At 51.0% G+C, this 12,482-nt stretch overlaps 1 protein-coding gene across 1 annotated transcript in view; it reads left to right on the forward strand.

The window, feature by feature from the left end:
* fmnl1b (formin-like 1b) overlaps positions 1-12,482 on the forward strand; it is a gene marked incomplete at its 5' end in the record, with an annotated part of 243,973 nt that overhangs the window by 165,323 nt on the left and 66,168 nt on the right. The window contains one exon of the mRNA XM_084322609.1: positions 4,015-4,239. Coding sequence (XP_084178735.1) covers positions 4,015-4,239 — 225 coding nt within the window. The remainder of the gene's footprint in view (positions 1-4,014; positions 4,240-12,482) is intronic.

Raw genomic sequence — 12,482 nt, forward strand, 5'->3', positions numbered from 1 at the left:
CCTCAGGGTACCAGAACAGCAGATCTGCATCCCCGGCGGACAACGGGTTAACTGACCTGGACCAGCGTGACCAGACCAGTCCCGTGTCCTAACCATGCCGACATGCCCACTCCAGGAGAGGGGGTAGGTATGCGTGTCGATCTTATACATGAAAAGAGGGCGCCACCCAGACGGTCCCATTTGGACCGTGCTCAGTGGCCCACCCCAAGGGCGTGAGACCCCTCTACCTATGTTCTGATCTATTCCGTTAACATCCCCCAGATATGAACGAGAATTCATCGAGACAACCTAGTAAACTGGCGCTCGGAAGAGACAAAACTCCATCCCAGTTGCCCTATAAAAACACTGTTTTAACAAGCAACCAAGGCGCACTTAGCCCCTGTGTGATTCTGTCACAGAAAACACACCTGAGCCAGCACTATGTATGCGTCGAGACCCAAACACATCAATGGATAGTCTAGCAAGACACCAAACATTGTTCCTCCAAGTCGCCTGGGAGAACGACACGGAGCCGTCGTGCTTCATGTACCTTCCTCTTTTTATTCAAAAAAGAAAGAACACAGACTGACATGAATCCCTTGTGACGCCGCTGAGGGTACATTTTTTTACATTTTTACATCCCACCACCCTCCCATAGGGAGGAGACGGAAATCCCCAGAGAGACTTCCCACGCGAGCTGTATAGATTGAAAAGAATATATTGCAACATTGAGCCATGTAAAATTTGGGTTAGGGCTCTCCGAGGAGGAGGCACTGGACCAATACACACTCAATAATCGAATTGAATCGAATACACACACAATAGAGCAGGACTCCTTTTTGAAGTTCTACTCACCTTGACAATCTGAGGAGGAGGCTCTGAACTCTGAGGAGGCTCCCTCACAGGGAAGGAGAGTCCTAACTCACAGAAGGCCCGAGTAGGAGCTTCGTGAGGAGGAGCCCTGACCACTCCCTGAAACAGATCCATCATATGGACCTGAACAACTCACGGAAGTCTTACCAACAGAGACGCACACAGTGACGTACTCTATGGCGGGGGAACTTCTGCGGTGCACACGCCCAATCTTCCAGGGCGTGGGACCAGGAAACTCCCCCCCCCCCCTCTTACCCTGTAACGTGCCGAACAGCAACGTGAAAGGAACCTTGAAGGACAGGAGGTTTTAACCCCTGCCCATCAAAAGGGGAGGAAAGGATTACCAGTTCACCCCTTTACGACCCCACACCCATGATACGATGTAATGACAAAAAAGAGCACGACACAGTCAAAGTCAGCTACATGAAGTGTCTAACAGCTACACACAGCTCATGTGCTAACCTGCTATCTGATTTTTACTAAGGAAAAAAACACAGAATAGAGAGGGCTCCCTTAAGAGCCCCGGTACCAGACTTACACATGTGCTTCTGTGGCCAACCTAACCCAGTTATAGATCACAAGACACACACAACCCTTTATCACCACAAAAAATGGCAAGTACACTCTTGCTACAGAGGAACGCCGTTTTTCATAACGAGAGAATACATAATTCTCGATTAGTATCGGCCACAGGCCTTGCTAAGCACACACGAAAAGTGACCAAACAATCTTTTCTTTAGGAAAATATAGTTTCTCAAGCGGTTTAGCACAACCCCACAACTAAGCTAAGGGCTACATCGTATCCCCACAACACAGTGACACAATATATTGTAAACAACATGTCTGAGAGGAGGGTGGGGAAGCCCCAGGGAACCGGGGGGAACACCCCTCCTACCTTACCCTTGATACGGCCCAGTTGAACAGGTAAACCTGTTAATATGTGAACACACTGTTCATTGTCATTACAGGCTGAGAAAAGAATTCACTCTTCACTCATATGTCACTAAGCATAGCTTTATAGGTTAATTAACCCCCTTAGTTGTGAGTACACGGTACATGAACACACATGATGTTTCTCAACACAACTAACCAGATCATTTTTACACATGTAACAACAACCCGATTTGTATGGAGAAGCTATACCAGTGACAAGACAATTCACACACAACACGCGTCGTATCCTCAATGTATTGCAGCAACACCCGTTTTGGAAACATTGTTATTACAAAACATTTAGAAGGGAACGAAGAAGACGTGTTTAAGGTCTGGTCGGGACCTTCCTACCGTGAGCGCAGGCCAAGCGAACTGCAGTCTGGCTAACGGGGCACCGACGGTAAACACAGCATTCCTGTGTTGACGACAAGTGCAGCGTCGCTGTGCCACCCGGCCACTACGGTTCCCCATGTTGATGCAGTCCTCGCCGGCCGGGCTCCCGGTAGGTTCGACTAACATCCTCTGTCAAAGATGACGTCGTAGTCAGAGTGTTTAAGGCATGTTATAGTCACAGAACGTTCAACAGTGTAGCATTAGTGGGGCGGCGTGGCTCAGGGGTAGAGCGGGTCGTCCAATGATCGAAGGGTTGGTGGTTCGAATCCCGCTCAAGCCCATGTCCATCCCACTGCCGTTGTGTCCTTGGGCAAGACACTTAACCTACTTGCCTCGTATGAATGTGTATGCATGTGAATGAATGTTGGTGGTGGTCGGAGGGGCCATAGGCAATGATTATTCGCCACGCTTCCGTGAGTCTGCCTCAGGGCAGCTCTGGCTGCAATTGTAGCTTACCACCACCGGTATGACTGTGTATGAGCGAATAATGGACTCTGTAAGCGCTCTGGGGTCACTGGGGTGTCATGAAGAGCGCTATATAAATCCAATCCATTATTATTATCATTAAGCTAACAGCCGATCGGCTGATAGCAACAAGCTAACGTATACCAGCCTGGTAAACACAGCGAGCTAACGCCGCAGCTAACAGCTACGCAGCTAACAGCTGACTGGCTAAAAATAGTAGTCCACAACTAGCATGCAAGCTTAAGCAGCTATCACCTGAACTGTATACAATGACATAACAAGCCACACTTCAGACAGGCCGCCGTCTGAAACCCTCCTCATCCTTTAAGAGAGAAGAGAAAAAGAGATGTCAACACAGTTTACAACGTGATTTTACCAGACATCTGGCGGAGCCAGCTGCAGCCGACTTGAACATGGATCTTCCGATAACGAACATCCATGCCCACATTTCCTTGTTAGGGTATACTCTCATTTGTATATGAAAGATGGGGCCTACACGGTGACAGAGAAGCATCCGCTCTAGAATCCTGGGATCACCAGAACCTAGCGCGGGCCACTAGATTAGCCATCATGGGCGTCAGGCCAAGATCCTCCGATCGCCGTTTTAAGCCGAGCAGAGGACCCTAGCCTGGGGTCGGCGTTTCGTAAATTGTTAGCTAACCCCCATAGCATCAACAACAACCAGAGCTCGCAAGCCAACAGTACATACCCAACCTGGAAACCACCGCTTCTCACAACAGTCGGTGCGTCCTACAGTCCAGCTGTGTTGCTGGAGGGTCTTTACCCCATCCAGCCGCAGCAAGGAGGATTGTAGTTGGGAAGCATGTCAGCGGCGTGAGCTCCTAATACGAAAAAACCGGTGGAGGTTTAGAATGATCATCATCTTCCAGACACTCCAGTAACGAAGACAATATCGCCGTATTTTCTCGAAAATAGTGAGAGAGAAAATAAAGATATGATGTCAACGTATCTCTTGTTTTCCAACTTTCTTCTACTAACAACCTCGTCAAGTGGGGATCTACCGAAGGCACTTCCTTGTGGTGAAAGTGAAAAAGGAGGCGAGTAGGTGACCACACACCTGCTTATGAAGGTAAGCGGATGGGGGTGTGGCCAGACGAATGTTGGGATGTAAAGGTACATGGTGGAATTTTTTATTCAGTGCACGTGCACGAAGTGAAGTACAGTGCAAGTATGATGCTGAGCGAGATCCATAATGAAATAGAACTCATGTTAGTGTGTGCGTGTGTGTGTGTGTGTGTGTGTGTCTGTGTGTGTGTGTGTGTGTGTGTGTGTGTGTGTGTGTGTGTGTGTGTGTGTGTGTGTGTGTGTGTGTGTGTGTGTGTGTGTGTGTGTGTGTGTGTGTCCTCACAGAGGGAACCGATGCGGTCGATGGCACCGTGGCTCGTCCCACTTCCATGCAAGCCCAAGCTCCCCCGCCAGCACCTCCCTTACCCTCTGACGCACAAACATCTCCTTTTCCACCCTGTCCTCCTCCTCCACCTCCTCCTCCTCCCCCGGGCTCACCCGGACCACCACCGCCTGCTCCACCTCCACCGCCGTTGGCCCCTCCTCCGCCACTAGGTGGCGTATCATCAGGTGAGTTCACAAAGCAGTACATGTCACCACCAGAACCCCAATGGAAAGTGCCCCAGTAGAGAGAGAATGAGGATCCTGCTTCTGTCTCATTATGCCAAACACGCCCCTTTTAGTTTGATTGGTTGTAGCCACGCCCCCTTTTGAGATGATTGGTCGGGGGTTCAAGGAGGCGGGACTTCCGGTTTCGGAGGGGAGGGACTTCCGGTTTAGGAAGGGGAGGGGTTCTAGGGGGAGGGACTTCCAGTTTCGGAATCTTTTTTTTTCAGAATAAATCAACCGATTTTCAGAATAAATGTATGACCCTGTGTGTGTGTGTGTGTGTGTGTGTGTGTGATTATTTTTGTTATATTGATGTAATGTGTCTATAAAATGGTTTCCTGGGTTTCCCTAGTGATCATGTGTAAATAAAGAGAGAATGTATCGTAGAAACCTGTGTGATTCCCCTCTGAAGGCTGTCAGTAGACTGGATATGTCTCTCTGTCAAACTGAGTCACCTCGCTGTGACAGTCCCCTTCGCTGTGACAGTCACAGGAGGCGGGAGAAAAGGAAGAGGTCAGCGAATCAGGGAAGTCGAAAGGTGTCAACCTCCCGACTCTCCTTCTGCTGCTGTCAATAACACATTTCCCCTTTGACCATCTCCCGGGGCTTCATGGCACCGCCCCTACACGCCCGCCAGCCAATCTGCTGCTCCCTCCAGCGGCACATGCCTGCAACATAAGAGAGGGAACTCCCATGAGTAGATCCCACGCTCAATGAATACACACCTGCTACCGTTCTGCACTTGCCTGATATCAATTACTCCAGCGCATGTCACCACATCAGTAGGACGGCTCCTCTCCTACGACTGGAACACCATGGACTTCATCTGACAAGGGAAGAATGGACAGCATAGCACAGCACCGCTATAGGAAATTACCATAACTACATATATTGCATATGCACTTGCCTGACACCCTGCCAGGTACGCATGTAGATCCTCACAGGACCATCACTGGGGCGTGTCCTCCTCTCAGGGTCAAGCAGGTCCATCAGCACACACACACACAGACACACACACACCCCCACCTGTGACATACACAGTTTGCCCGCAGGCTGTAGCACATTGGTTGGCTGTAACTCTACAGGCACTTAAACGAGTACAATGGAACAATATAGCACAGGAAAAATATTCCTTTTGTAGCTAAATCATGGAGTTGGGCATGACAATTGAACTTAATACTGATTCTAATAGGGAGGTGTAGTGGTTACGTCATTTTCGTTTTTTCCTGTTCCACCCTCTGTTCCACTTAATGTATTTCCCCATTGACCATTTCTAAATGAATGAATGAATGACATTTTTATTTAACAGATTGCGGAATGGGTACAATACAGTACGGCTCAATACACACAATTGTTAAGGGGAGGCAGACCAGAGAAATACGTTTGTCTTGTTTACATCAGGGTCCCCCATTTTCAATTCATAGTGACATTTATGACATACACAACATATATGACATCATGACATTTATGGCATAGGGACATACATTTGTGACATATATGATATGCAAATATACAGTACTGTTACCTATAGATACTGACAGAGAGTATATATGATGGGTGTAACTGAGGGGTACAATTCCCTGACTGTATTACTAGATATGATACTTACTACCACTACCTTTGTACTTAATATTCGGCCACCCAGTACACGGCATAAATATATTATGATGAACACTGTCACGTAGATGAAACGGATCCAACACAAATGTACGAATTAGAAATAGGTCTTTATTTCTACACAGCGATGGTGTGTAGAGCAAGCACTTAATCAAATCAATCACATTTATCAATGGAAATTAGTATGCACTTTTATGGCAAGAGTATTCGTCGGTATATCAATAGAGAATGTCCAATCTCTGAAGGCGCAGGTGGTACATATACGACCTGGAATAGTTTAAGGAATAACAGCAATGATACTTTAATGATTATATACTGGACACACTAGGGGGGGTTAATCCGGTCGCTTGTAAGCCGACAGGAGTAGGAAGGGGGGGGGGGGTAGAATCCGGCTGCCTCATCCGGCCAAGGGTATCCCAGGTGAACCCACTGTAGTGCCGTTCAATGCGCCGGCGATCCTTGGACCACAGATGAAAGCAGGTGGACTCTTTGTGGGCCGGCGTCATCCGGTCCACGGAGGAGAGACGTGAAGCGACCTCGTCTTGCAGAGCGTCTCCTCACCTTGCGTCCTCTCCAGGGGGGGGGTTCCAACACACGGCAGTGTCGGGGGTCTTTATCCATGGAATAATCAAAGTATACAAAGCATAATCCGTGCCTGGGAAGGCGGGCTGTCGTCGGTAGAATAATCCGGTATACAGGTCCACTCGCTCGTTGGCTCTGGGGCTCCTCGGGTGCAGCTTCACGTGGGGTCAACCACCCTGGATAAGCAGCCAGTTCTCTGCCCGAAACGATGGGGTACTGACTACGGTAGTATTCTCACCGCACGAAGCACTATATATTAACAGACTATTATTAGCTTAATAGACTACGTCCAACTCGACGATATAGTGCCAAATATGACTATTCAAATATTAATATACACGATGTCTCAATACCGATGATAGGCGAACTTGGCCTTACTCCCACACGTGGCGTCGCGGGGAGGCTTTACGTCTGTGACTCTATTGGAGGGTAAGAAACTGGACTGAAAAGGAAGTCCTACTTTAGTAGCGCAGTATATATACGCACTATGAACAAATAGTCCCATTAGTGGTGCGGTAGCCAGATTCCTACGCGGAACTAGGACTTGTTCGTACATGTGGAGCGGTACATTTGAACTGGGTCTGAGGGGTATGGCAGCCTGGCACCAAGGTCTCGACCAATAGTAGAATGGAGACTATTATGGGATGTTCAGTAGGCTAGAATGGATATTCAATGCATATTGTACAAGGAATATACAAGGGATATCAGGGAATATTAGAGAATATACAAATACAATTAAATATATATATATAAATAAATATATATATTCGGTTTAATCTGGCCCTTCACAACAGCCACCCCCTGATTGGTCCCAGACCTAATCAGTTAAACAGAGACAGATTAATCGCGTTGTCTATTTACACATAAGGGTTTGCTGTAGGGGTCAGTCAACTTCACAAAGTCATAGGGTTATAGGGTCATGGTCATCATCGATTGTGTCTGGGAGTCGGGGCAGTTCTATGAGCCTCGCCACGGGACGGGTGTAAGTGCGACCCTGGACGAGCACTTCAGCTGCTCGGACCTTGCCGTCGGCACCGGTGATCACTTTGCTTACGCGGCCGGCCGGCCACATAGCTCTGGGCAGTGATTGATCAATAATCATGACGACTGTTCCTTCTGTCAAATTGTCTCTCTGGGCTCGCTGCAGTAGAAGCAATTCTGCTTCCTCGTAGTTAGCTGCTGACATATCAGCGGGGGACTTGCACTCCGGGTGGTACCGCAGGAATGTTCTTTGTTGTGCACTCTCTATGGACGTGCAATCGTCTATGTTAGGGTCGGTGGAGGCTACGGTGCTCAATCCACAGAACACAGACTTCTTATTTTCCACCTCCTCTGGACTTGCTTCCCTCGGGATAGGCATGGGCCACTGTCCTTCCGGGAGTCTTAGGAATGCGGGGCCGTCACTGTAGACATTGCGACGGGTGAGGTCATCCAGGGGCATCCCCCGGGTGATGACGTCAGCTGGGTTCTGTTTTGTATCAACGTAGCGCCACTCTGTTTCTCCGGTTAACTCTTCGGTTAAGTCTTGAATCTCGGTGACTCTGACTCCCACGAAGGCTTTGTACTTGCATGAGTCCGATTTGATCCAGGCGAGTACCGTCGTGGAATCTGACCACAGGATTGTTCTAGACACCGGTATGGTGAGCTCACGTTGGATGAGCGTGGCTAGGTGCGCTCCGGCTAGGGCTGCGCAGAGCTCTAGACGTGGGATAGATTGTTGCTTGCGTGGGGCTATTCTCGAGCGGGCGAGGACAAATGCTGTGTAGATCTCTCCCCCCTTCTCTTGGGCCCGCAAGTAGGCTACTGATCCTTATGCGACCTCTGAGGCGTCACTGAAGACGTGTAAGTCCATTTTACATGTCTCTGGCCTCACCGTGGGTGGGAAGTAGCTTCGGCGCATATTAACGCCTGGGAGTGAGTGGAGCTCCATCTCCCACTCTCTCCAGGTGGATGCAAGGTGTGCGGGAATGGGGTCGTCCCAGCCCTGGTCCTTGTCCCACAATGCTCGTACAATCATTTTTGCCCTGGTGGTGTACGGTAGAATACATCCTAGCGGGTCATATTGTCGGGCGAGTGTTGTGTACACACTCCGTCTGGTGGTCGGCGCCGCCGCCGGCCTTCCCTGGTCCGTAGTCAGGGGCTTGTGTCTGTAGTGAAGCGAATCTGTTTTGAATCGCCACACCAATCCCAGGGTCATCTCCTGGGCTTCTCCCGGGATTGTAGCCATCCAGGTCTCGCTGCTGGCTGCCTTGTCCTCGGAGGAGAGGCTGCGCAGTACTTGCGGATCGCTGCTGGCCCACTGCCTGAGATCAAAGCCGCCTTTGATCAATGAGGCGCGGAGTTTAATCAGGAGAGCCTCGGCTTCTTCCTGGGTTGAAAGGCTTTGTAGACAGTTGTCTACGTAGAAGCTGTTCTTTACGCTGTGTCGGACCTCTTCGTCCGCTGCTGGGTCCTCTGCTACATGTTTCTGTAGTGCAAATGTAGCACAGCAGGGGCTGCACGTCGTTCCGAAGGGGAGGACTTCCCATTGGTAGATGGCTGGGTGCTCATCTCCTGGCTTCTCTCTCCATAGGAACCGTAACAGGGGCTTGTCCGCCTCTACTAGTCTCACCTGCAGGAACATTCCTTTAATGTCCCCGCTGATGGCCACCTTTTCCTGGCGGAAGCGGAGTAGAATGCCGAGTAGGGAGGGGCCGAGTGTGGGACCGGGCAGTAACTCTTTATTCAGATTTTGGGATCCGATCTGGTAGCTGCAGTTAAATACTATGCGGTCTTTACCGTTGTGATGGACCTTGTGGTGAGGCACATACCACGATTCAGTGGTCTGGTCAGCCTCTTTAATGTCCATCTTTGTGACGTGTCCCGCTGTGATGAGCTTCTCAATCTCAGCGCGGTATACACTCTCTTGGGCGGGGTTCTTGGCTAAGCGCCGCTCCGTGTTCAGCAGGTACCGTTCTGTGGCGTCTGTCTTGGCGTGGAAAGTAGGCATTCCTTCTCGCCGCAGGAGTGGCGTGGCGTATCTCAACACGCCGTTGACCGGGACTCTCTTGGTCCCTGTCTCGAGGAGGTGAATGGCGTAAATGTCATCTTTAGAGCGAATGTCTTTCTTTCCGTTCTTAAAGGGCATTTGTTCCAAGGTCCATAGCCGCTCTACGTGTTGCAGGAGTGCGGTTTCTCCCTCTGTGACTCGGGAGTTGAGACATCTAGTGGCTGTACTTCGGTTGAGAGATTTGGCGAGCGGGCCTTGGAGAGTCCATCCCAAACGGGTCTCGACTGCTGCAGGACAGCCTCGGGGTCCGGTATGAACCCGGTCTATCGGGACAATGAGGTCTGCATGGTCGGAGCCTATCAACAGGGTCAGCATAGCATTGTCTATGAGCGGGATCGGTAACTTGCACAGATGTACATATTTCTCCATCAGCTTGGCGACGGGGTATGTGTACCGCGACAGTCCTATTTCTTGGCTGGTGAAAGCGTCTGTAATCTGGTACCGTCGCTCAGGCTGGCCGCTTGCTGCGATAAAGAATGAGACATTCTCGCCCTTTATCGTCTTCAAATCTCGTCTTATTGTCCGAATTGTCATTTGGGTTTCGCTTCCCCGCAGCCCTAGCTGGGCCGCAGCGGAGGCGAGCAGCAGGGTCTTCTCTGACCCGTCATCGAGGACGGCGTAAGTGTCCAGGACTTTATTCTGGTAGCTTAGTGTCACACGCACTACTTTTAGGAGTACTCGGGCTCCACTGCTGCTGGCGGGATCGATGTACATGACGCTCGCTTTGCGGCTGGATGGTGCGGGTGAAGGGCGCCGTCTGTTACTGTCGTGAAGTATGTCCAGATGGGCTCCATCGCACTTGGTGCACCTTTTCTTTAAGCGGCATTCGGCTGCCATGTGTGAGCGCGCACAGCGGAAACAGCGCTTGTTGGACTTTATCCATTGACTTGCTTCCTCCGCGTTCAGCTTGGGGAAGGAGTCACATTGCGCTAGCCAGTGTTCTTTCTCACAGTAGGGGCACACTATCTTCCACTTCTCCGTTCTGGAGGGGGTACTGTGGCTCCTGCTGCTCGGTACTGACTCCGATTGGTGCATCACAGTCACCGATCTTCTTCCATCATTTAGTCATCTGGTTCCTTCTCTGGAGCCAGGGGTGCTCCGTCCGAATGTATCTAGCCGTAGGCTGCTGACTTCTCTCGCCAGGAAGTCTGCTAGATCGAGGAGGTTCGGTTCGGGGCCATTCGGGTCTCGGTGGTCCCTCTGTCGCCTAAAACGCTCCTGTCGAGCGGGCGGCAGCTTCTCCAAGATCCTTTCCACATTTGAGTTGGCGTAAAGTTCATGCCTCCCCTTCTCTCTCTGCGCTCCCAACATCCCTACCAGGGACTGCACTCTGATGGACAGGTCGTCCAGTGCTCGATTGTCTATTGCTGGGGGTAAGCGGTCGATGTGTCGGATCTCCTGGATCACGTAATCCCATATGCGCCCATACCTCTGGTCCAATGCTACCAGCGCTGCTGTGTATGGGGTGGTGGAAGTCGCGTAGGCGAGCGCTATATTATGTGCGCGGGGTACCTTTAAGTGCTTCAGTAGGATGGCGTATTTGTGGCGTTCATCCAATACATCCACCAACATGGTCTCCAGACACATGCGGAGTTCTGTATACTGGGCCCGGTTCTCTTGGGTGAAGTCGGGTACCATAGGCGTGCCAATGTATGACGCTGACTGTGGATACATCGGCGAGCGTTGGGGGAGAGGCCTCCTAGGCGAGTCTCCTCCCGCGCCTTGGTATGGGCTGGTACCGGCAGTGTACCATGGCCCGCTTGTCCAGGTGCTGTTCCTCAATGCGGGTCGTGCGTCGTGCTCACCCGTGTATAGAGTCGGGGGTCTGTAGCGCAGCTCCGCGGGAGTATAGCCTGGGCTGTACCGGACCTCCTGGTCCGGTAGAGTACTGTGCTGTCGTCGGGCGTGGTTCTCCTCCTCTTCCTCTTCGTCTTCAGTTAGGTCATCCAGTGCTTGTAGTCTCTGGTTTAGCCTCTCCACAGGGTATGCTGCTCCTTCCCGGTTGCTAGGTCTCGCTTGGACCGGTGGGGGGAGGTGGTCTGTGGGGGGTATAGACCTCGTCTGTTGGTCAAGTTCAGGGTTGTTTACTCGGCTAGGGGATGCCGCCCTGGAGGTGTGTCTAGACGAGTTCCTGGAGCCTCTGGCGGAGGGAGAGGGTGTTGTCCGTCTGATCAGCTGTTCTATTAGTTGCGCTTGCTGTCTGTCGCGCTCTGCGTCCCGTAGAGCACCAGCAGCTGCTCGCTGGCTGTCTGCTCGGTCTCGGGCCACATTCTCTTCTCTCTGAATGCGTCTTAGTTCTAGACGTATATGCTCTTCTTCGCTCCGCTGCTGGATCTGCAGTCGGTCGCGTTCAGCAGCGGCGTTCAGGCTGATGAGGAAGGCCTGCTGTAGGGTCCTCTCTGCCTCGCTGGGAGAAGGCGGTTGTATAGGGGAGCCTTCCCTCGGGGTACTCCTTGCGGAGCCTTGGAGCTCTATCTCCACGGTGCTCTCCCCGTCTTCTTCCGTGCCGAGTTCTCTCTCGGTAGCGTTGTATTCCTCCCGGGACTCATCGGGGACTACTTCTTCAGTACTGGCGGGGTGTGAAGTCATGTCTGGTTCCCACTGGTCCCCACCGTGAACTTGGTCAGTTACATTAGAGCCCGTAGGGGCCTCTATGGTCGGGGTAGTCTGGGCGTTGGGGTTAGACATACTTTTACTTTCTAGTTTTACCGCGTTTACTGTTAGTAGAAGACTAGGTTGTTGACTGACAGCGTAAGCCTCTAAGTACTGAGGGAGCCGTCGTTCGCGCTGCGGGCGTTGGTTAGGAGGATCGTTTCGTGGAGTGTTCATCATAGGCCATTTCAATATTAATAACACTATATTAATATTACACTAATTACCCTCCGGCTCGAAGGACCAATTGTAACTGAGGGGTACAATTCCCTGACTGTATTACTAGATATGATACTTACTACCA

This window comes from Notolepis coatsorum (genome assembly GCF_963971535.1).
Source record: "Notolepis coatsorum genome assembly, chromosome: 10".
Classification (NCBI taxonomy): Eukaryota; Metazoa; Chordata; class Actinopteri; order Aulopiformes; family Paralepididae; genus Notolepis; species Notolepis coatsorum.